Raw genomic sequence first — 26,106 nt, 5'->3', positions numbered from 1 at the left:
CTACTGTAATCCCATGAATTCAATTTTTTAAAACTGCTACAGGCCGCATCAACCAAATCTGTGGCCCATACACAGTCTGATACTGCCTATTTGCCTACTCTCTCATCCTGGTATCACTATTGGCAGCAATATGACACCAGCAGTCTGAAGATCAGCTTATCATTTTGTACTTATTCCTAAAAAAATGTTTATTTTGTCTTTTAGTGTAACTTTTAAAGAGAGGCACAGTTACTTTGTGAGAATTTAGCAAAGTCTAGCAGATGTATTCGGAGAAGGCACTGGCACCCCACTCCAGTACTCTTGTCTGGAAAATCCCATGGACGTAGGAGCCGGGTAGGCTGCAGTCCATGGGGGTCGCTGAGAGTTGGACACGACTCAATGACTTCATTTTTACTTTTCACTTTCATGCATTGGAGAAGGAAATGGCAACCCACTCCAGTGTTCTTGCCAGGAGAATCCCAGGGACGGGGGAGGCTGGTGGGCTGCCGTCTATGGGGTCGCACAGAGTCGGACACGACTGAAGCGACTTAGCAGCAGTAGCAGCAGATGTATTCAGAGAAGGCAATGGCACCCCACTCCAGTACTCTTGCCTGGAAAATCCCATGGGCGGAGGAACCTGGTGGGCTGCAGTCCATGGGGTCGCTAAGAGTCGGGCATGGCTGAGCGACTTCACTTTCACTTCTCACTTTCATGCATTGGAGAAGGAAATGGCAACCCACTCCAGTGTTCTTGCCTGGAGAATCCCAGGGACGGGGGAGCCTGGTGGGCTGCCGTCTATGGGGTCACACAGAGTCGGACACGACTGAAGTGACTTAGCAGCAGCAGCAGCAGCAGCAAATGTATTAGGTGCTAGTCCCGTGGAGTTCAGAGGAGTGGTTCTAAAACCAGGGTGCATGGGGTTCCAGTGCTTCTTTAGATGGCTCTCTGGAAGGAGTCTTGAGGGTTGACTTTAGGGAATAACCAGAAAGTGGGCCCAGCTCTCCCCACCATGCTTGAGATAAAGCCACCCCACTTCTCCAAATCTGTTCTGTGTATGGAGAGCAGGGTGAGATATGGGCTCTGGAATAGCCTGGCTGGATCTGAAACCCCCTACCCCACTTCTCTGAGTGTGTAACTTGAGCATGTTACTAACTCTCATATGTCATTGGTAGGACATCAGAGTTAATATATGTTAGAATCATGTCTGGCTATTATGCATTGGGCTTTGTACTATGCTTACCTTTTCCTTTATAGAATAATACTGTGTTAAAAACAAAAAAGTTGAAACTCCCCAATGAGAGTTTTTTATTGGTTCCTCTAGAAGAAAAATGAGCATGGAATTAGGTCCATTGCTCCTTCAGGGGTGCAATGAAAGTCCCATATATCACCCTCCTGGTTATCTGGTCTGGTTGCTCAAGGAGTCCTTCCTACTCGTCAGTCATTCTGAGGAGCCGCACCTGTGCTCACAACTGAGCTCAGATACATCTGGTGCTGAGAAGTCCACACCTGTGTGGCTGCCTTGCCATGTCAAACAATGGCTGTTGGATAAGTAGTGGATATAAATATGTGTTTTTAGTGTTGTTTTAACTGGACAAAGAATATTAGCATAATAACCAAAGAAATTTTTTAAAGCTTTTAAAATTTATCCTCATCAAATGTCTTTGTTTTCCTATATTCCTCTTTAGATCTTGTCATTATACATGTGTAATGTGTAATTTTACCATTTTAATAGTAGTTTCTTAATCATTTACTTAATTATTATCCAGTTAATTTTATGTATTCTCATAAATGTTTTCTATTTTTCTAGAGATGTCAGTATGACCCATTTTAAAGACTATGTAATATCTTACCATGTTTAATACTGTAACAAACTTTTTCAACATTTATGTATTTTTAAATGTAATGCATATTTTCATTTATCTTTTTTAAAAAATTATATCTTCAGAAATATATCCCAGGAATATTTTCTGAGTCAAAAGAAGATGAATATTTTTGTAGCTCTTGATGTGGATTTTCAAACTGCTTTCCAAAAGGAAAGCAGTCCACATGTCCAAAATCCATACAGTGATATCCCTATAGATTTACCAGCTTTGGGTAAATCTTTTGCATTTTTTGCTAATGTAATAAATGAAAATAGTATTTCATTGCTCTTTTTGAATCAACAAATTCCACTGATTCTAATGAGTTCTTTTTGAAACAATAGAATAAGTTATCAGAGAGTTTCAGATATATAAGAGTAAGGTTCATTAGAAGAAAATATGTACGTGAAAATCCATTTAAAGAATAATATATAAATGTAGAGTATTACTTTGAAATATATTTGTGCTTTCCAAACCAAATAAAAGTTTCCAAAAAATTAATGAAATACAATTTCGATTTTTTTTCTGCAAGTCACTCATTTTCTCTGGAATAGGGCTTGTTTCTTTGCTACTTGTTCAGGAACTTTCTGACCAAGCTTAAGTGGAAGAAAAATGCTCTAAAAGCCCATATCTTAGTTCCATTGGAAAGTGAGCTGGGATTGTCTGTTCCCTTGCAGCCACTTCTGACAGCACAGCAATTAGCCTCTGCAGTTGCTGGTGTGATGCCCGGAGGCACGCCGGCCCTCAACCAGCCTATCCTCATCCCCTTCAACATGGCCGGACAGCTAGGGGGGCAGCAAGGATTGGTCCTCACACTGCCTACTGCGAATCTCACCAACATTCAAGGGCTGGTAGCAGCAGCTGCAGCCGGAGGCATTATGACTCTGCCATTGCAAAATCTACAAGGTAACCCACTGTGTCTCTGTTTCCTATAGGGTGTTATCCACTGACCCCTGTTCTCTATAGTGGACAAGTGCTCTGAATGTTGAATGTGGTTTAAAGTTGCTTTCACCATACAAGCAATGGAAGGTTTATGTAGGAAGCAAAGTTTCAGGTGTCTGTGAATCCTGAGTTTGCTCAAGTCATGGGCTGTATCAGTCTTTATGTTTAATATTGATTTGAGTCTTTTCAGGGCTTCTGGAAGCATTTATGATCAATCATTGAATGACACACCAAAAACGTAGATGTCAAATGATTGTGTCATTATTTGAGGACTCAAAATATAATCTCATGGGTTCTTTAATTTAGCCACCTGCAAAGAAAGGTTAGACATTACTTGTTTGTGTGTGAAGTATTTAGAACATCTCAAATAAAAGGTGTCATTTGGAATAATGAACTTATTTTTCTTAATTTATTTGAGGTATAATTATTAAATAAAAATTATGTTATTTGAGCTCATATTTTATAACAGGAAAAACAGACATATAGAGAACTCTTATCTTATATAATCATGAGCATATAATAAGAATTGAACTCTGACTTTATTCAGGAAGAGTAGTTCTCTTGATAGCATGAAAGTTTTTATTTTTCATTAGAAGATTTGGTAACACTGACTGATAGACTGATTTACAAAAGACTGTCAGAGGAAGAACTGTTATGATGAAAAATAGCTTGAATATGATAAGGATGCCTAAAAAGGATAAAACAAATTTATTTTGGACTGGTCAAAGAAGGTTGGTTTCTCCATTGATATAAATGTTGGCATTTTTTTTTTTCAGAGTGAGACTTTGGTTGGGCAAGTTATCAGAATAATGATGTAAAGTCCTTTTTTAGTTGGTCAAAAGTCAGGGCTTCTGTTTTCTCCATTGGTATAAATGTTAGCAATTGAATTTTTTATGGAGTGAGAGTTTGGTTGAGCAAGATACCAGAATAACACATTTAAAGTACTTTTTGTAGCTCAAAAGTCAGGGCCCCTTAAAACCTATTAAATTAGTCAGAGTGTCAGTCCATGGATTAAGGAACAGACCACGTAAGACCTGGTTAACTCTTGACCCAAACTTCTTTACACACTCTATGTCTTAGTGTCCCACCCATTGTGGCCACTTTTTGACTTTCACTTTAATGTTTAAAACAAAGTCTCTCTTATACCATTAAACTGTGCCAAGAAACCTGCCGTTCATAAATCATGCATGCTCAGGACACGCTAATGCACAAACTTTGCTTGTTTCAAATTTGAGAGTGCCTGGGAAGCCAGGATCTCAAGATTAAGCAAATAAGGCAGGAATAAACAAGGTGAAAGCTAAAGCAACAAAGTGTAGGGAGAGGCTTTTTAATGTAGGTGGGTGATGAAAACTTAATGAAGAAACGGGCATTATCAAAATGCAATCTTCCCATTTGGAACATTTGCGCTTATGGGAATATTGAATATTATAAATAAACATAAGCTCACGGAGTTCCTAGGTCATGAATTAATCTTGTTTGGTTAAAGTAGATGCCAAAGACAGAGTCTAAAAAGGCCAGCCTTTTGTATCTTTATTATGATTTGGTGTTCTTAGGATTTTAGTGCCTGATTATTTTTAAGGGTTCAGTATGAGTGACTGGTCCAGTGTGGACTCCCGTCAAGATTTCCCCGTCTCTCTTTTAAATTATTCAATTTAGTATTAGCTTTTAATTTGGAATTTGGTTCTTTGGAATTTGGCACCTTTGGTTTCAGAAAATGAATCCTAAGATTTGTATCCTGTTTAAGTAGCTTCCATAACGGTGCAGGCTTTTCTTATCCCTTGGTGCTTCTCACCCAATTTCCATATTGGCTCCTCTTCAGACGAGTATTAAAACTGATGGTCAAGTTCTTCTCTAAGGGGACATTTGTCCCTTTGTCTCCATGTTAATGACCAGGAGGTCATTAGTAAACACCTCCCAGGTGTAAGTCAGCCAGTTATAGGAAGTTTCCTAGTTATTCTTAACACTCAAACTCTTCCTCCAAACACCTTTCTGTTGTATATCATTATGAATGAATCCCAACTCTAAGTCACTGTTAGAGTTTTGGAAAGTTCTCTCCCAGTTTCCTTGGGCTTTTTGTTCTTGTCACATCTATATAAGTTCTTCACCACCCAGAATTCACTAGCCTGAGAAAAAACCAACCATCCCTGTTTGCAGGGCACTGGGGATTTGTCTTGGACATAGGACTTTCACTGTTGAAACCAGCAAGTCAGTTCAGTTGCTCAGTCGTGTAGACTCTTTGTGACCCCATGGACTGCAGCACGCCAGCCTTCCCTGTCCATCATCAATTCCTGGAGCTTGCTCAAACTCATGCCCATTGAGTCAGTGATGCCATCCAACCATCTCATCCTCTGTCGTCCACTTCTTCTCCTGCCTTCAATCTTTCCCAGCATCAGAGTCTTTTCCACTGAGTCAATTCTTCGCATCAGGTGGCCAAAGTATTGGAGCTTCAGCTTCAGTATCAGTTGTTCCAATGAATATTCAGGACTGATTTCCTTTAGGATTGACTGGTTTGATCTTCTTGCTGTCCCAGACAAACCAAAAAGAGATGGTCACCCTACAAAACATCCAAGGATAATAAGGACGGGAATCAGGCAAAGTCTCACCTCTGCAAGGTATCCAAGATCAGTGTCCACCACCTGAAGGACAATGCCAGTCGGTCACCTTGTTGCCCAGCAGCCAAGCTGAGGATGATCTCACCACCTTAAGGAAACCTACTGTGGTCCTTACAGCCAATCCCTTGGCTGTGTCTATGACCTGTATAGCTCCCCAGTTTGTGTCATGGAAGGTTATGGGACTCAGGATGGTGGGTGAATGGCTGGCAGCCAGAAAGTCATCTGCAGTGGTCCTGGTTGACTCTGAGACTGAGCCAGTCCTAGAAGTCCTCAAGTTTCATCCTTTTTCAAGGGTGATGGTCTTATAAGTGGGAGACAGTATTTGAGAAGGAGTGCTTACACGTGTTTCTATAGCCAACAGAATAGAACGCTCTGCCTCCTCCCTATGGCCTGCTTCTAGACACTGAAAATGGAACTTCAGCCCAGGGCTTTTTAAGAGTCTTTTAAAACAACCAGTACGTCTGCCCACCTATAATAGCTAGCCCACCTTCTCCCATAATTTTACAAGACAGATTTGATTCATCACTCTGAGGGGGAGGAGCTCAAGTGTTCAACCCCTGGGCTGAAGTAGGGCCTGTTACCATAGGAGGCATTAGTTCTGGATGGTTCCCCTTTTCCTCCTTGTGAAGCATTAAGATCTTATTCATGAAATGAGTCTGCCAGCTGGAATTATCTCTGATTATTCTTCAGCTCTCCTGTCTAGTCCTTCAATCTGTCTGTTCCTTTAGTTCAAAAGCTACAAGTTTGCTAAGAAAAAAAATACTGACATCCATTTCTTAATGGTTTGGAATCCCAGGGATAAATTTTCAAGTATCTTCCTCCTTACTAAAGGGATCAAGAGCTGGTTCATTTAAGTTCCCTATCAAGTGATGTGAAATAGCTCTCAGAGCCTCAGAGGCCTGATTCCTGCATGTATTTTAATGAGTACTAATGATATGTTACATGAGAGCAGCTTCTCTCTGCTCAGGCAGCAGGGGTCCTATCACAGTCTCTTTGTCTTTCTCTATGCGTGCTCTCCAGACCAGTGGCTTCAGCATCTTATCAAGGCTATATCCCAGACACCTTGAACAGAATCTACATTCTTAAAAGGGGATCCCTATGTACACTAAGGGCTTTCCTGGTGTCTCAGATGGTGAAGAATCTGCCTGCAATGCAGACCTGGGTTTGATCCCTGGGTTGGGAGGATCCCCTGGAGAAAGGAATGGCAAGCCACTCCAGTATTTTTGCCTGGAGAATCCCATGGACAGAGAGTGTGGTGAGCTAGAGTCCATGGAGTGGCAAAGAGTCAGACACAACCGAGCAACTAAGTTTAAGCAACTAAGTTTAACAAGTTTAAGAAAGCCTGGTTCAAGGAGAATTTTCAAAACTCATTTGTCCCCTCCTCTGCTCTCTCCAGCAACCTCTTGAGGACTCTGAGTATTTTAAGATCACCAGGAGCCATGTAACTATGATAAGCACCTTCATTAATTCTCCTGCTCTCTCTCACCATGCCAGGCCTCTAAATGAGGATAATGAACAAAAGGAATAACTTATTTGAGAACATTTTTGTTTCCGTAAGACAGTCATATCCTCAAGACCAAGAGCATTCTCTTGCATAATTAAAACATATGGAAGCCTTTGCTCTGAGATTTTATCCAGCAAAAGCTTTGCATCTTGAAAAAGAGACCATATTGCCCTGCAGAAAACCCATCTGCTTGGCTTAGGGATCATTTTCTCTTTGTCTTCAGATCCTTCCAAGTGAGAAAGAGATACATTCCTGTCTCATCAATGATGGAATGAGACCTGTCTGCTCTCTTCCCCTGTTCCTCCTTGTGACTCTTCTCTACCATGCTGGCTGACTTTTAGCTAACCCACAATTTTGGTTCATTCATATTCCATTCTGTCTTCTTGGAGTCCATGCAACTTCCCAGCTCATGTACCTCTCAGGAACTCTCCATTGATATCTCTCCTTCCATCACCTCTATCTTTATCCCTGTCTCCACTTCTATCTAAAATTCAAGCTCCCTGAAACTCATATTCCTGTCAGTCTGACCCTTTGCATTCTCGACTGCCTACCTTGCCACCCTAGAGCTTGACTACTCAGGTGGAAGTGTCCTCTTCTGTCCAGTCAGCTATAACATGGGGATGGGGGGAAGCCAGGATGACATGGTGTCAAAACATGGGCAACTTATTTAAGAAACCACTGGGACCTCCTATGGTCTGAATTGGGAGATGCCAAAGCTGGGGTCTAGGTCCTGAACGTTTTAAGGAAAGTCTTTGAATGTCCTGGCTGGGATGGAAGCCCAGAAATTCTCTATACTCAGATAAGACCAGGAAATAACGTACTCCTGGACACCATGTGTCCTTACATGAAATAGGTATAGTTTTGCATTCTCTTTTCTCTTACCTTTATATGCCTTTTCCCCTTCCAGGTACCTCCCACCATTGTTATTCTGGGTCCCTCCATTCCTGTGAACATTGTCTGTTGTGTGTTCATAGGAGTTTGGTTTCAAGCACCTGTCAGCAAATAGAACCTGTGAAATAAGATTAATCGTGATCATAAACCTCAAGGAAAGAAAATGCCTAAGGTTGCTCCATGACATACTTTATAAACTCCTTTAAGTCAGAGTCTCCCATCTTATTATTTGGAAACACAGATAGCTATACTAAAAATATAATTTGCAGTTGCCCTCATGTGGGAATGAGATTATTATTTAACAAAATATGCCAAATTATTATTATTGACATATGGATTATTATTATGTGACAAAGTCCCCATTAGGGAACTCATGCAAATGTGTTGGATTTTTGGCTTTTTTAGATGTAGGCAGAAAATATAGATTAAAAACAACCTCCACACAAGGCATGAAAACAGCAGAGGGTTTAATGGGGCAGCAGTTGTGTTGAAGATTCAAGTTAGTGACTTGTTCCCATCACACAGGCCAAGATAACCCACTCATCACTGTGGGCAACGTAAATGGAGAATATAAATGTGCTATGTAGAAGATTTATATCAAAGTGTGAATATTCCAGTTAAGTCAAGCATAACATTTAAATTAATGACTAAGAATACATTAAAGAGTGCTGCTTACCCTGAACATGGAAAAGCAATTAGGTTCAAGGCAAGTTGGAAAATCAAGGCCAAGTATGGTTTTCCTGCCTTTAGCAGTGGCAGGAAATCTGGCCTGATTTTCTCCAGCTCTACAAATTAAAGTCTATAGAGGCTAAAATATCGAAGAAGGTGATGGCACCCCACTCCAGTACTCTTGCCTAGAAACTCCCATGGACAGAGGAGCCTGGTAGGCTGCAGTCCATGGGGTCGCGAAGAGTCGGACACGACTGAGCAACTTCCCTTTCACTCTTCACTTTCATGCATTGGAGAAGGAAATGGCAACCCACTCCAGTGTTCTTGCCTGGAGAATCCCAGGGATGGGGGAGCCTGGTGGGCTGCCATCTATGGGGTCGCACAGAGTCGGACACGACTAAAGTGACTTAGCAGCAGCAGCAGCAGCAGCAGCAGCAGAGTCTAAAATATATGGGAAGAATTTTGGGGATTAGGAATTTTATGTGCAAGTGGCTTACATTGCCTTTTTTGTTTGTGCTGTTATTGTTGATTTCATTGAAGTATCATTTACATGTAACAAAATGCATGGATCTTAAGTGCACAATCCAATGAGTTGATAATTGTTTATATCCATGCAACCCCCACCCACCACAATCAATACAGAAAACAGTTCATTATCCCCAGATATTCTCTTATGTCTCTTTGCAGTATTCTTCCTCCCTTCTTTCTGTCATTATCCATTAGTTTTGTGTGTTCTAGAACTGTATATAAATGGATTCACAGAGTGTATTCTTTGATGTCTGGCTTTTCTTGCTCAGCATAATCTCAGCAGATAAATCTCAGTTTTTGAGATTTATCCATGTTGTTGTATATGTCGATAGTTTCTTTTCATTTTCCAGGAGTGTTCCATTGTGAGAACGCACCACATTTTGTTTATCCATAGCCATTCCCACATCCCAGGAGGCAGCATCAAGACAGTCTCCTCCCTTGAGGGGGTGGAGAAGAGGTTCCTCCAGTGGGAATTTCTCAAAAACCACCCTTAGTCACTGTTCACCTTGGTCCTTGGCTACATTTGGAGAGAAAGTTGAGGAATATACCATTCTTTGAGGGTTGAAGATTGTTTGAAGTTTCCAACTATTAAAGATTTGTAGCTTCTTTGGGAATCAGGTTCTCTATGAAACTGAGAATGCTTCTGACCTTTTTGCTTCCAGTCAGTTCCATGTGCCAGAGTTTTCTCTGAAACATACATCTTCAGTCTACTTTATTTTGCTTTCTCAGCCCCACATGCTTCTCTTCCAATTCAGTCGGTCTCTGTGTGGGTCCCTGATCTCCTTGGTGTCCTTTAAACATACTCCTACCCAGGGACCTTTGCACAGGCTGCTCTCCAGAAACTGTATCCTTAGAAAGCATCAAGCCTACCTGCCTCCCTGTCCCCACCCCAGTACTCTTTTCCCCCTCATCTGCCTTCCTTCAGGTCCTTTGTCCATAACACTTGTTACCTTCTGCTGCTGCTGCTGCTAAGTCGCTTCAGTCGTTTCTGACTCTGTGCGACCCCATAGACGGCAGCCCACCAGGGTCCGCTGTCCCTGGGATTCTCCAGGCAAGAACACTGGAGTGGGTTGCCATTTTCTTCTCCAATGCATGAAAGTAAAAAGTGAAAGGGAAGTCGCTCAGTCGTGCCTGACTCTTCGCGACCCCATGGACTACAGCCTACCAGGCTCCTCCATCCATGGGAGTTTCTAGGCAAGAGTACTGGAGTGGGGTGCCATTGCCTTCTACATAACCTTAAAAACCTCAAAAATGGTTGACTCTTGCTTTTCCTTCCTTTTTAAGCACTTTGGGTCATGCCTACTCTAGCATGTAGAGCAGTGGAGGCAGCATTGTGATGCTTGGCCCTCATGCTCTAGAGGACATCATTTGCATATAAAATATTTACAATATGTATTGTCTGTGCTTGGCTCTGTCATGGAATGTAAGCCCTGTGATAGGCATCTTTGTTTGGTTAGTTGTGGTCCAAGAACTGGAACAGTGCTGGCTCATATAGGTAAATAATAATGAATGATAGATGGATAGATGAGTGAATATATATGCACTCCAGTGTTTATAGCATCATTATTTGCAATAGCCAAGACATGGAAGCAACCCAATCAACAGATGATTTAATGAAGAAGTTGTGATACACACACGATGGAATATTACTGAGCCACAAAAAATGAAATAATACCACTTACAACATTATGGATAGTTCTAGAGAATATCGTACTTAGTGAAATAAGACAGAGAAATATAAATATCATATGATATCACTTATATGAAAGACAGAAGCAAATTCACATGCAGAAACAAATTCACAGATATTAAAAACAAACGTGATTATCAAAGGGGAGAGGAATCAAGGGTATGGGATTAACAGACACAAACTGCTATATATGAAATAGATAGCAACAAAGATATACTGTATAGCACAGGGGATTATAGCCACTCTGTTAGCCTATAATGGAGTATAGTCTGCAAAAATACTGAAACACTATGCTGCATACCTGAAACCAGCATAATACTGTAAATCAACTATACTTAAAAAAAAATAGTAGGAGTTAACTGAGTGAAGAATAGTAAAGAGAACATCCAATGTAGAGAAGAGGAATGAGGAATATGGATTCTACAGAGTTCTGTGGTTGGTTCTGATTGTTGTTGAAATAAAGATTAGGAGTCTGAGATGACAAGAAATCAAACTGGAGGGGAAGGAAGGGGTGACATTAGGGAAATCTTATATGCCTTTCTTGTGCACAGTGAGTACATAATAGCATTGTCTTTAAGAACATTTGTCTCTGGGACCTTATGTGTTAGAGACAAACATACCTAAAACAATGCAATTATGCTATGATATTTGCATGCATGTAGGTTTGTGTGTACTTAATTGTGCCTGTGTGATTCTAAGGATTTGAAGCATGTTGTAAGAAGCATAAATGATAAAAGCTGTTTATTAGAAAAAGAAACTTAGAGATTTAGAACTAGAGGATAAGTCAAAGGGGGGACACATCATATGATGTAGTTTTAATTATCTGACAGTAAAAAGAATCAGTTCAGTTCAGTCGTTTAGTTGTGTCCAACTCTTTGCAACCCCATGGACTGCAGAATGCCAAGCTTCCCTGTCAATTACGAACTCCTGGAGCTTGCTCAAACTCATGTCCATCATGTTGGTGATGCCATCCAACCGTCTTATCCTCAAAAAGAATCATACTAGCTTAACAAGAAATGGGCTTGTTTATTTTTGTTTTTATTTTTTACTAAGTTTATTCATTTACTCAACAAATACATATTGAACTTTTCATTGTGTTCTAGGCTGTGATCTTGACCTGTGATACACCAGTAAACAAATAAAAGAGACTCCCTAAAGGCACTTCTATGCTTGTGTGGGTGTAAAAGGATGGAAAGATGAAGGGTCCCAGGAACAGGGATGTGATGTACTTATACAAGATCACTAGTGTCAGTCTCCCCACTAGACAGAGCCCTAAAGGACATGGGGGACCAAGCTTTACAAAATCTGGAAGAAGCATGTCCCAGAGTAAATTCTCGTTACTTAGAAAAGTTAATGATACAGATGCTCAGGGAAGAAATAGCAAACAACCTGATGGACAAGACATTATCTTTTAACTTTCCCAAAATTGTGCTTGAAGAACAAACAGGCACAAAATCTCAGTGAGAGACAAGGAAAGTTTTTTTGTTGTTGTTTGTTTATTTCATCACACATGTGGGCTGCAGGCGGGCAGTAGTTCTGTAGCACATCTTTGTTCTGGGATATAGGCTGAAGGGACAGCCTCTCTCTAGGACAGGGCTTTCTTCTCAGAGTGGGAAGACAGACTAGCAGAACCACAGTGGCTCATAAAGCTTTGACTCAGAAGCAGTGCACATCACTTCTACTCACATCCTGTGAGCCAGAGAGATCACCTGATCAACCTGTTGCCAGTGGAATGAAGATGCTTCTAAGGTGCGGAAGCAGAGCACATAATGGAAACCACATTACAAGGGGCTGTGGTGTTCAGAGGTCATTGCCTTAAAAACACACAGCATGAGTATTTGACTTAGGTGAACTTAAGGATCTTTCCAACACTGAGATTCTATATTAGGTGAACTTATTAGGACATATGGACTATCCAGGTAGAGGTTAGAACGTAACATATTAACAATGTATTAAAGTAGTAACACTCAAATGAAAAATATAAAAATGGACAATAAATGTATGGACCAATTGGGGACTATTTTATATTGCAAATAAGCACATGTAAAAGTACAGCTCTATTGATGCAAGCTTCAGGGAAAGGCAAAATTATAGGAACAGAAAGGAGATTAGTGGGGACTGAAGACAAGGGGGCAGAAGTTGATAGTAAAGGAGTATAGGGAATTTGGGGGACTATGGTGGCTCAGACGGTAAAGTGTCTGCCTACAATATGGGAGACCCATGTTCAATCCCTGGGTTAGGAAGATCTCCTGAAGAAGGAAATGGCAACCCACTCCAGTACTCTTGCCTGGAAAATCCTATGGACAGAGGAGCTTGTTAGGCTACCCTTCACAGGGTCGCAAAGAGTCGGACACGACTGAGCGACTTCACTTCACTTCACTTCATATGCATTTGTCAAACTTGGACAGCTGCACACTAGAAAGGGTGAATTGTACTTAAGTTAAATAAACCTCAACATTTTTCAAAAAAGAGAAGAAGTAAGTGGATGCTGGATGCTTATGAAATACCAATAAAATACCAATTTATTTTAAAACATTTTAAAATGTGGGTGAGTACAAAAAAACTGTGTGTTAATGGAATGAAAGCTAGATAAAGCTTCATGGGAACAAAAGACCCTCATTTTCCCATTAAAGAAAACATCTGTGGCTCCGTTTCATCGATGCAGAAGCTAATAACACTAAAATAATAAAAAGATTTCACATGTACACAGTTTGATCCAAATCATTTAAAAGCCCAAACATACACACACTCCTCACAGAGAGAAGGGAAGAAAAAAACTATATACAATAAAGTGCTACCCTAGACAGTGAGATTATGGATGATTGCTTGCTTTCTTAAAGTTTCTGTGTTAAATATTATTGCAAAATCAGAATGCTTTGAATCCATAAAGGTACAAGGTCATACCCAAAAAAGCACTATCAGCATTGACAAGGTTAAATCTCTGGGTCTGCGGTCTTGACTTTCTGACTATCTTTTTTAAAAAGCAATACTCAACTCTAAGTGAATTAATTCCCAAACTAAAAACAATACAACCACAAAGCAACTCTTTGTGGATTTATTATGTATGAGCAACATTATAATGTTGCTTTTAAATGTACTAGATTTTATTGGCCCAAGGAGAATAAACAGGTGGGTGGGGCATGGGGAGGAGTATCCTTCCCAAGGACAAAACAATTAGGTGACCATGTGTGCACTGGCTTCCCTGTTATTTTGGGCTAGTCTAGTGATGCCTACACTCAGAAGAAAGTCGCATCCCCAGGAGCATGATGTACATACAAAAGAAATCTAATACCCCTCCCGGAAAGAGCAACTCAGTACCTGCCACAGACACGGAAGAGCAGTCTCTAGCTTTTAGTATGCAGTGATTTGTCAGTCTCTGGTAAGTGACTTGCTGTCTCAAAGTCCAATATTAAAAATACCTAGAGCATAAATTCATATTTGCTGTGTTATTCAGAAGAGCCCCACATGACACATGTTATACAATAATACCAAATCCTCCATAAAGAAGTTATGAAAACTTGTTGCAATGTCTTACTTTGGCAGTTTTTCAAACCTCCATATCTCTGAGGCTTCAGACTTTTTATTTAAAATACCTGAAGAGCTCATTCTACAGTACATTATCCTTGAAGCAGGCTTCACTGAGGCAGTGGGGCATGGATTAAACTGGAAGCACATGAATGAGAAGTATGACTAGTATAGTGTGTATTTAAGAGATACTGTCAATGGAATAAAGCATTGTCAAAGGATAATGGTTTCCACCTGCCACATAAATGTCAGTGCAAAGCCAAAGCATTTATTTTCAAAGCAAAAGGCAGGAAAGTAATGTGATCTCCAGTTTGCACATAATAAGGCTGTAAATCCATCTGGGCTCTCGATGGCATCTATCCATGTGTCCACACTAAGGTGTGCAAACTGGATTAGATTCCAAGTTGGTGATCAGAGCACTTTTCCAAGATGGCAGCCACTAGAATGGAAAAGACTGCTTGAAATGCTTCACAATCTCCCTCCATCATCAAGGATGGCAGGGAATTGGGGTCATTTATTCCCATTTCCTCTGGCACTAAAATAAAGATTATTTCTGTATCTGAGGAAAGTGTGTGAGGGCAAGGAATGGAGAGGTATTGAAAATAGGGAAATGGGAGGTGGTCTTCAGTTTCCCTCTGCCTGTTAAGATAATGGAGAGCTGCTGCTGCTGCTAAGTCACTTCAGCCGTGTCCAACTCTGTGCGACCCCATAGACGGCAGCCCACCAGGCTCTGCCGTCCCTGGGATTCTCCAGGCAAGAACACTGGAATGGGTTGCCATTTCCTTTTCCAATGCATGAAAGTGAAAAGTGAAAGTGGAGTCGCTCAGTCATGTCTGACTTTTAGTGACCCCATGGACTGCAGCCCACCAGGCTCCTCTGTCCATGGATTTTCCAGGCAAGAGTACTGGAGTGGGGTGCCATTGCCTTCTCCAGATGGAGAGCTAATGCTCCCCCAAAATAGTCCTGTCTTCTCTTATGTGTGCAATAACTTGCAGGACAGATTCCTAGTGAGAGGGTATAACAATTATTTATCAGCTCCCTGTAGGGAAAAGCCAAACCTCATTTTCTGCCATGACTGTGCACAAAGATTGATTGATCAATTTCACAAAGATTTACTAATTTACCAGGCACTGTGGCAAGCACTCCAGTGTAGTTAGGAAGGAGGCTATGGCAGTAATCTGGAAGAAAATGGTCCTGGTAGCAGTGATGAAGAGCAGAGGACTAATTTAGGCAACATTAACAAGATGGGTTTGGTTCGACTTGGAGATGGAATATTTTTTTTAATTGGAGGATAGTTGCTTTACAACGCTGTGTTAGTTTCTTCTGTATAGCAAAGTGCATCGGCCATACATGTACATATAGGCCCTCTTTCTGGACTTCCTTCCCATTTAGGTCACCACAGAGAATTGAGTAGAGTTCCCTGTGCTATACAGTAGGTTCTCATTAGTTATCTGTATATGGGCCTCCCTGGTGACTCAGCAGTAAGGAATCAACCTGCCGCTGTAGGAGATGCGAATTTGATCCTTGGGTCAGGGACATTCCCCTGGGGTAGAAAATGGCAGCCCACTCCAGTATTCATGAAATCTCATGGACAGAGGAGCCGGTGGGCTACAGTCTATGGGGTTGCAGAGTCAGACATGACTTTGTGACTAAATAATAACAATATGAAGTGTATATATGTCAGTCCCAGTCTTCTAATTCATCCCACCCGTCCCCTTCCCCATTGGTATCAATACATTTGTTCTCTATGTCTGAGTCTTTATTTCTGCTTTGCAAATAAGTTCAACAGTTCTATTTTTCTAAGGTTCACATATATGCATTAATATACAACATTTGTTTTTCTCTTTCTGTCTTCACTCTTTACGACATTCTCCAGGTCAATCCACATCTCTGCAAATGACACAATTCCATTTCTTTTTTATGGATGAGTAATATTCCATTGTTTACAGGTACTACATCTTCTTTATCCATTCCTCTGTTGATGGATATTTAGATTGCTTCCATGTCCTGGCTATTATAAATAGTGCTGCAGTGAACACTGGAGTGCATGTGTCCTTTGGAATTATGATTTTCTCCAGATACATACCCAGGAGTGAGATTGCTGGAACATATGGTGGTTTTATTTTTAGCTTTTTAAGAAACCTCAGTACTGTTCTCCATAGCAGCTGTACCAATTTACATTCCCACCAGTAGTATAAGAGGGTTCTGTTGGTAATAGATTAATTGTGGAGGGATCCAAGGAAAGAGGGAGATGGTTGGTTGAGTTTGATGTGACTGGTTCAAGTTTCATGTGGAAAATTTAAATGGAGTTGGAATTTAAAGTAACTAAGTAGCCAGTTGGAAATACATGGATCTAAAACTCAGAATGGGGTTGGTGCTAGAGGTCATGATGAGGAAATCATCAACATGTGACTAAACCCAGGAAGGGAAGAAATTTCTGGGGGGAAAGAGATTAGAGAAGGAACACAATTCAAGTCACTAGAAGAGGAAGAAGGAAGAATGCCCAATGTGAATGATTGTTCTGCTTCAGGTTTGACTGGGGCTCCTGTAATACTCTGTGTTCAGATTCTCTTTCACTGGACATAATCTACACATTCATGTTGGCACTTTTGATTGTTGCCTACCCCTTATACAGCCAGAGTGCCACAAACAGGAGCAAAAAAAAAAAAAATGTATCTGTCAGTTTGCTTTTTATCTTTAAAGACATGCCAAGTTTCCATGTAGAAAGAAGCTATTTTAAGAGCTTGTACATAAAAGCTTCAACAGTGTTTGCTCTTTTGCTTAAAAGTTACTCAATTGATTTAAATCTATTATTTAAAAATGTAGCTATAACCTTAAAATCTGAAAGTGAAAATGTTGGAGTCCTTTTTTTTCCCCTCCTTTCTTCCTGTTAAAGCACTTCCTGTCATGCCTACTGTAGCCACCATACTGGACAGCAGAAGGAGCAGGTTGTGCTTAGTCCTGGAGGACATCTGAGCTTGGGAAAAGCTGTAGTTTAAATAATATAGTGTTAATTTTGGGAAATGATTTATCCTGGAAAATATTGTCTTATTGTAAGCAAAATTAACCTCCAAAAACATTTTGGTTCCACATTCATCTTTTCCTTTGGTTTAGTGTCATCATCTCCCAAATAATATTAATCAACTATGCTCACCAAGTTTATAGCCCAAACTCAAAAAGAAAAAAAAAAAAATAGAACTGAAGACAGTTGCCATTTGTCACTAGATGAGGATTAGCATGAATATGCAGGTTCATTAACACGCCCTTATGCATCTCTGTTCCCCTGTGTGCCATTATTTTAGATTTCCTTAACAAAACATCTATATATTCAACATTTGACATAAGATAATTTGAGTTTGCTGTGTTTGGAAAATAACTCACAGGGGAGAAAGTTGCATTAAATAAATAATAGAGATAAAATTTATACTTCCATACATTTCAAAGCTAATGTCGCTAACTTACAATGGAATGGTAACACGAAGACACAGTGCTATAATTTGATTGATTTGTTTTGACAGCAGCCAAATAATTGAGAGTGAAAGGTGTCAGCACAGATGAAATATTGTATAAGCCATGTTCAGAAGGCAACCCCGGCAGCTGCCACAAGTGGAGCTTTATTTCCTTTGATTCCGAACTAGTACTCACCTCCAGTTTATTATGGAACCATGAAAAGTGCATGACTTCTCCAACTAGAGAGACTTTTATAGAGGAGCTAGAAATATAAGTTTGTCAAGTAGTTGAACAATGAATGTAGACAAAAGGACAGCACATGGCAGCAGTGTGCTGAGCTGAGTGACAGCAGCTGTTCCCTTTCTTCTCCAAGTTTGCCTTTGTCCTGCATTTTTACCTCATTTGAAAATGATTCTGAGTCACAGCAAATACCAGATCCCACTTTCCAGCCCCTAGACAAGAAATGAGCAAAAGACAAGGGTACGCTTAGCACTATCTCTAGGTCCAGATAACAGATCCTTACCCAACTGAAAATTCAAATGCCTGGCAAGCATCAGATTTGAGGTGCTGGGTGAATTTAGAAGCTAAATGGTCAGAGGAGGATTCATTAGGAGAAAGCCTGTGTTTGTAGGTGACCCTTGAGCACAGCAATTCACAGAGAGAAACATGAGTCACACTGGCTTGGTTTAATTCCACCTCTATCACTTGTTAGCTGTGACCTGACTTCTAAGCTTTTCTTTTATTTGCTTACCTCTGATACTTTATTGTTGTTGTTTGGTTACTAAGTCATGTCTGATTGTTTGCGAGTCCATGGACTACAGCCCGCCAGGCTTCTCTGTCCATGGGATTTCCCAGACAAGAATACTGGAGTGGGTTGCCATCTTCTTCTTTAGGGGATCTTCCCAACTCAAGGATGAAACCCACATTTCCTGAATTGGCAGATGGATTCTTTACCAAAGGAATAAATGTGATACTATTTGGAACAAGCCTAGTGTAGTGCCTGACACTTCAGTGCAAAATGAATGAGTGTTCATTGTTCACTCATGTTCAGCTCTTTGTGGCCCCATGTACTGAAGCCAACCAGGCTCCTCTGTCCATGGTATTTCCCAGGCAAGAATACTGGAGTGGGTTCCCATTCTCTTCTCCAGGGGATCTTCCTGACCCAGGTCTCAAATCCAGGTCTCCTGAATTGCAGGCAGATTCTTTATCGTCTGAGCCACCATTTAGAAAACTCAAATGAATGAGAGCCACTTTTATTACTTAGAGCCACAAAGTCCTATATGGTAGCCATGAGCCACATGTGAAAATGGGGCCTTTCCAATGTGGCTAGTCCAAATAAATATATGCTGTAGGTGCAAAATCAACCCAGTTGCCAAATATCTCATTAATATTTTTATCTTCATAACCTGTTGAAACTGATACTTTGGATTTATTATGTCAAAAGAATATATTATTAAAATTAATTTTACCCTTTCCTCTTTACTTTTTTATGTAGATATTAGAACATTTTAAATTGATATGTGTAGCTTATATTTATGGCTCAAATTATATTTCTTTTGGATTGCATTGACTAACCTGGAAGGCTCTAAATTCTTACACAGGTGGCATGTGTTAAAAGAAATGTTCATTCAAAATAGAAATAATAAGCATATATTTAAATTTTGGACCCCAGGCAGAAAATCACATGGGATTCTCTTTCGTATCAAATATTAGAAAGAATACATTTTGTAGATTCTTGGCTATAGTTTAGGAACTGCTTGGAATTTTATCAATATAGAGAGAAAAATGATACAATTTTTATGAGCAACTTTTATTGATCAGAATCTAAAATTCTCTTTCCTTTTAAAAAGTATTATACTTTGTACTTTGAAATAAAGAAGAAATATATATCATATTTACATGACCTAGGATTAACAGCAGATAACATTTGCCACATTTTCTTAAGATTTTTCATTTTAAAAAATGAAACAAACAAAAAAATGAAACATTATAAACAGTGCTAAGATACTCTTCTCCTCTCTCCACAGTCATTCCATGGCATGTTCTCCTTCCTAGAAGTAACCACTACCCTTCTGGTGCATTTGTGTGTCAATTTACTATATTTATATATGAATTATATATATATATATATATATATACGCGTGTGTGTATATGTGTATAAACATATATACATATATATGAAATACATAATATTATTCTGAAAGTATTAAAATTCTGCATAATGCTAGCACACTCTAGATATATTTTTTATCTTGCCTTTTTCTTTCAGATTTTGCCTTTGAGATTTATCCATGTTTATACCCATAGATAGGGAATAGAATTTGTTTTGATCATCGTATCTTATGGGTGTTTTAAAACCATATTTTCCTGCTTTCTTGCATCTAACAGATTTGTCACATTTTCTATTTTTCTTATTGATGTATAATTGACTTACAATGTTATATTAGTTTCAGGTAAACAACATAGTGATTTCATATTTTTATACATTATAAAATAATCACAGTATTCTGTCTAGCTACCATCTGTTGTCATACAAAGATGTCCTATTATTGGCTGAATTCCGTGTGCAATACATTACATTCCCATTGTTATAGGGTTTTTCTTCCGTCTACTGGATTAGATGTTACACATCTATTTTTATCCTTTTAGTTGTTACCGACATATTTTAAGTGTGTTTACCTTAAAAAAACAAATCATTATTTTCATCTTTCTTCCTAAATGACAGTTGCAAACTTTTGATCACCTCCTTTCTTCTTCTATTTATTATTACCCAGCAGGATTATTCTTCATATTATTTTGTTTATAAGCTCACTTAGCTTTCATTCCATTTGCAAGATTTTTCCTTTTTCACTCTTCATTATGTCTTGTGTTCTCTTCCATACTTCTAGGGCTTTCATATTCTTCTAGTGATTCTTTTGTCTTATTTAGTTGGACTTAGCATTATAAGTTAATGCTTCCTGTTTTAGTAAATGAAGAAATTATTGTCTGGGCTCTATTTTTCACTGATAATAAATATACTGTCAGTTTAACCGTCATTCTTTCATAGAGAAAGAGTCTTTTAAAATAATGCTTGAGGTTAAGATTTTTCTCTTTGTCTTTGGGATTCACTAGTTTTATTCTGAAAGACCTTACTATGGATTTATTTTCATTTATCCTCCTTGGCACTTGTGACTCCTCACATTTCAGCCCTTATTTATTCTCCCCAGTTCTCTCAGTTCTCTCCTCTAGGGACTCCTATTACATAAACGCTGTCTTCCATGTCTCATAACTTCCTTCACATATTTTCTGTCTCTTTGTATTTTCCACTGCACTTGTGTGATTTCCTTAGATCTGTCACCCAGTTCACTAATTCTCTCTGCAGTATGTTTAAGCTAAATTTTCATTTTAAAGACTACTTGTCACCTCTAGAAGTTGTATTTTTTCATTATGTCTTCCTTTTCTTCATTCTCCTTAATCACTTTAAATATGCTTATTCTATAATCTTCTTCAGACTGCCTTTTAGCTTGAGTGCCTGAGGAGCTATTAATTATGGCTGTCTCTCTTTTCCTCATAATAGAATGCATCCTTATGTTTTAAGCAATTTTTAAAATTATGAACTCACTTTAAACAGAAGGCTTTTTGCCTATGAAATCCTTTAAACTTTGAGTTGTGTGAGTATTGCTAATAAGAGGCTTTGCACTTGCTTCTGCAAAATACCCAACTTATTTCACAAATTATCTCCCTGCTAGGAAATATCTGCACCATGTACATGGTAAAATTTAGACTCTAAACTATGAAAGAATCAGACCTGGGTTTCAATTTCCCACAGACATTGCCCCCTACCATGTAAAAAAAACAAAACGGCTGCCTGAGGAGGCCTTACAAATAGCTGTGAAAAGAAGAGAAGCAAAAAGCAAAGGAGAAAAGGAAAGATATACCCATTTGAATGGAAAGTTCCAAAGAACAGCAAGGAGAGATAAGAAAGCCTTCCTCAGTGATCAATGCAAAGAAATAGAAGAAAACAATGGAATGGGAAAGATTGGAGATCTCTTCAAGAAAATTAGAGATCCCAAGGCAATATTTCATGCAAAGATGGGCTCACTCAAGGACAGAAATAGTATGGACCTAACAGAAGCAGAAGATATTAAGAAGAGGTGGCAAGAATACACAGAAGAACTGTACAAAAAGATCATCATGACCCAGATAATCACCTAGAGCCAGACATCCTGGAATGTGAAGTCAAGTGGGCCTTAGAAAGCATCACTATGAACAAAGCTAGTGGAGGTGATGGAATTCCAGTTGAGCTATTTCAAATCCTGAAAGATGATGCTGTGAAAGTGCTGCACTCAATATGCCAGCAAATTTGGAATACTCAGCAGTGGCCACAGGACTGGAAAGGGTCAGTTTTCATTCCAATCCCAAAGAATGCTCAAACTACCACACAACTGCACTCATCTCACACACTAGTAAAGTAATGCTCAAAATCGTGAACTGTGAACTTCCAGATGCACAAGTTGGTTTTAGAAAAGGCAAAGTAATCAGAGATCAAATTGCCAACATCCGTTGGATCATCGAAAAAGCAAGAGAGTTCCAGAGAAACATCTATTTCTGCATTATTGACTATGCCAAAGCCTTTGTGTGGATCACAACAAACTGTGGAAAACTCTTAAAGAGATGGGAATACCACACCACCTGACCTGCCTGCTGAGAAAACTGTATGCAGGTCAGGAAGCAACAGTTAGAACTGGACATGGAACAACAGACTGTTTCCAAATAGGAAAAGGAGTACATCAAGGCTGTGTATTGTCACCCTGCTTATCTAACTTATATGCAGAGTACATTATGAGTAATGCTGGACTGGAGGAAGCAAAAGGTAGAATCAAGATTGCTGGGAGAAATATCAATAACCTCAGATATGCAGATGACACCACCCTTATGGCAGAAAGTGAAGAACTAAAAAGCCTATTGATGAAAGTAAAGAGGAGAGTGAAAAAGCTGGCTTAAAGGTCAACATACAGAAAACTAAGATCATGGCGTCTGGTCCCATCACTTTATGGGAAATAGATGGGGAAACAGTGGAAACAGTGGCACATTTATATTTTGGGGTTCCAAAATCACTGCAGGTGGTGAGTACAGCCATAAAATTAAAAGCTGGAATCAAGATTGCCAGGAGAAATATCAATAACCTCAGAAATGCAGATGACACCACCCTTATGGCAGAAAGTGAAGAGGAACTAAAAAGCCCTTGCAGTCTAAGGGACTCTCAAGAGTCTTCTCCAACACCACAGTTCAAAAGCACCAGTTCATCACTGCTCAGCTTTCTTTGTAGTCCAACTCACATCCATACATGACTACTGGAAAAACCATAGCTTTGACTAGACAAACATTGTTGGCAAAGTAATGTCTCTGCTTTATAATATGCTATCTAGGTTGGTCATAACTCTTCTTCTAAGGAGCAAGCATCTTTTAATTTCATGGCTGCAGTCACCATCTGCAGTGATTTTGGAGCCCCCCAAAATAAAATCTGTCACTGTTTCCCCATCTATTTGCCATGAAGTGTTGGGACCAGATGCCATGATCTTAGTTTTCTAAATGTTGAGTTTTAAGCCAACTTTTTCACTTTCCTCTTTCATTTTCATCAATAGGCTCTTTAGTTCTTCTTCACTTTCTGCCATAAGGGTGGTGTCATCTGCATATCTGAGGTTATTGATATTTCTCCCAGCAATCTTGATTCCAGCTTGTGCTTCCTCCAGTCCAGCATGTCTCATGATGTACTCTGCATATAAGTTAAATAAGCAGGGTGACAGTATACAGTCTTGACATACTCTTTTCCTGATTTGGAACCAGTCTGTTGTTCCATGTCCAGTTCTAACTGTTGCTTCCTGACCTGCATACAGATTTCTCAAGAGGCAGGTCAGGTGGTGTGGTATTCCCATCTCTTTAAGAGTTTTCCATAGTTTGTTGTGATCCACACAGTCAAAGGCTTTGGTATTGTCAATAAAGCAGAAATAGATGTTTCTCTGGAACTCTCTTGCTTTTTCGATGATCCAACGGATGTTGGCAATTTGATCTCTGGTTCCTCTCCCTTTTCTAAATCCAGCTTGAACATCTGTAAGTTCACCGTTCACGTACTATTGAAACTTGGCTTGAAGAACCTTGAGCATTGCTTTGCTAGCGTGTGAGATGAGTGCAATTGTGTGATAGTTTGAGCATTCTTTGGCATTGCCTTTCTTTGGGATTGGAATGAAAACTGACCCTTTCCAGTCCTGTGGCCACTGCTGAGTATTCCAAATTTGCTGGCATATTGAGTTTAGCACTTTCCCAGCACAATAAGAAAGTAATAGACCCATTACAGATATATCCAGTATTGTTTTCTAACATTCCCTCTAGGATATTCTTTTAGGTAATAGGTGTATCCTAGGTTCTTATTAAACAAACCAAATTCTGTGTGGATGCCCAAAGCTACTCAGCTAACCTTTGGTTTTGAAAATAATAACAAACATGGATCAGAAATAGGTTAAGGAATTTGTGAATTCCAAACAGACATGATATTTTTTAATTTAAAAATTTTAATTAAAATCCATTTTAATGTATTAATTTAATAAAATTTTAATTTACTACAGATGTGGGATTTAATTCTGTTAATCCTCCATTTTAAAAAACTCTTAATATTTTTATTTTGAAATATTTAAACCATTACATAGAAGTACAGTGAATAACAAAAGAACACCTATGTACCTACCACACAGTTCCAGAAAATTCTAACATTTTTCCTTTCTTGCTGCATAGTGCATGCATGCTCAGTTGTGCCTGAGTCTTTGTGATCCCATGGGCTATAGGCCACCAGGCTCCTCTGTCTGTGGAATTTTTCAGGCAAGAGTACTGGAGTGGGTTGTCATTTCCTACCCCAGGGGATGTTCCTGAGCAGGGATCATGCCTGCATCTCCTGTGTCTCCTGCATGGCAGCAAATTCTTTACCTGCTCAGCCATTGGGGAAGTCCTCTTGCTGTATACTGTTTATTAGAAAAGCATTACAAATACAGTCAAAGTACACTTTGTAACACTCTCAGATCTCATTTGCCTCCCTCTTTTTTTCTAGTCTTAAAATCTTCCCCACCTTTGAGTGTTGTCTAAACTCCTTCCTGAGTCATAATAATTTCTTCCGTGCTAGAGTGTTGCTTTGTTTCCTACTTTCTATGCCATGAATGTTTCTACCATACTCATGGTTTGGTCTGATTAGGATGATTTTCTCATCAATCGGAGTGTGGTATTTACTTTTGGAGTAAATGCTATGCTCTAGTTCTTGTTTTATTCTAGTCTAAATTTTTATCAGTCAAAACTTCAAGGCATATTTTTAAAAGTCAGTTCATTCTCTCCTTTAGCTTTTCTATCCAATCCTATATGCCTAATAGGGTTTTTTTTTTAGACATTTCTGTTGCATTTTCTTATGCAGAAGATGGTATTATTTAAGTCAAGTGATGACTGCGGGTAGCAGAGCTACACTTTACCAGAAATTTTTTTGTTGTTTTTTTTGCATTTTCTTAATATACAGTCTGCTCTATTCTCTGGCAGAGAACAGCACGCAGGATAAAGTAGGCAGGTTGCCTCAAAGGAAAGAGTCAGTGTACAAAAGCCCCTCAAAACCACACAGTTATTGGTACTCATAAAACTATATTGCCCACTTTTTTCAGGAGATTAATGAATGGGTCATAAAACAGCATTAATTTTTGGCTGAATTCCAGGCAGAAAGTTGTGTTTCCCAGGTAGTGCTTTTCCAACTGGAAAAGCCTTTCTCTGAGAATATTTGCAGTTTAAAACATGAGTGCTATCACTTCTCTTCACTTTAAAAAATGCAGAGAGGAAAAGTAGGTATGGAAATGGCTAATCTATCCAGTCTTCAGCTCAGTTATGTCTTAGGCTAAACCCCCTGCTTCATGGGGATGAAGATGAGGCACTTGGGGCAGGATGCTAAAGAGTACACAGGGTTCCCATGGCCGTTCCCCAGTACACATCTTAGAGCCGCTTGATTCCAACTAACAACTTGAAAATATAATTTATCTGTTATAAGATTGATAATCTTATGAAATGCAAACAAAAAAAATCACTGCTACTGGAAAAACAAATAACAATTAATCATGCCCGAGAAACTCTGTGATTACACATTCACTCCCGTAGTGAGTACAGGAAAAGGACATGCCCAGTCACCATCACAGCTTCTCAGAAATTCTGGGAGTCCCTCAGGAAATGTGACTGAGACTATAAGCACACTTTTCCCTTTGAAACCTGGGAAAGGCTTCCATGCTTGTTTCTTGCTTCCTAAATGTTCCAGAATATTATGTGACCATGTGATGTACGAAATTACAATCATCTGTCAGCTGTGTTTTAAAATTGAGAACTCCAAGCACTTCTCACCTAATATATTTCAATCATGTTCACATAAAAATACCATTTATATGAATTTTTAAAAAAGTTAAACCA

At 39.3% G+C, this 26,106-nt stretch overlaps 1 protein-coding gene across 1 annotated transcript in view; it reads left to right on the top strand.

The window, feature by feature from the left end:
• The window catches only part of POU6F2 (POU class 6 homeobox 2), a 496,246-nt gene that overhangs the window by 229,057 nt on the left and 241,083 nt on the right, over positions 1 to 26,106 (top strand). Inside the window, exon 4 of the mRNA XM_068973219.1 lies at positions 2,516 to 2,744. Coding sequence (XP_068829320.1) covers positions 2,516 to 2,744 — 229 coding nt within the window. The remainder of the gene's footprint in view (positions 1 to 2,515; positions 2,745 to 26,106) is intronic.

Source organism: Capricornis sumatraensis, chromosome 5, assembly GCF_032405125.1.
Source record: "Capricornis sumatraensis isolate serow.1 chromosome 5, serow.2, whole genome shotgun sequence".
Taxonomy (NCBI): Eukaryota; Metazoa; Chordata; class Mammalia; order Artiodactyla; family Bovidae; genus Capricornis; species Capricornis sumatraensis.
Note: the sequence above shows the minus strand (reverse complement) of the source record. Positions and strands in the feature narration are given on the sequence as shown.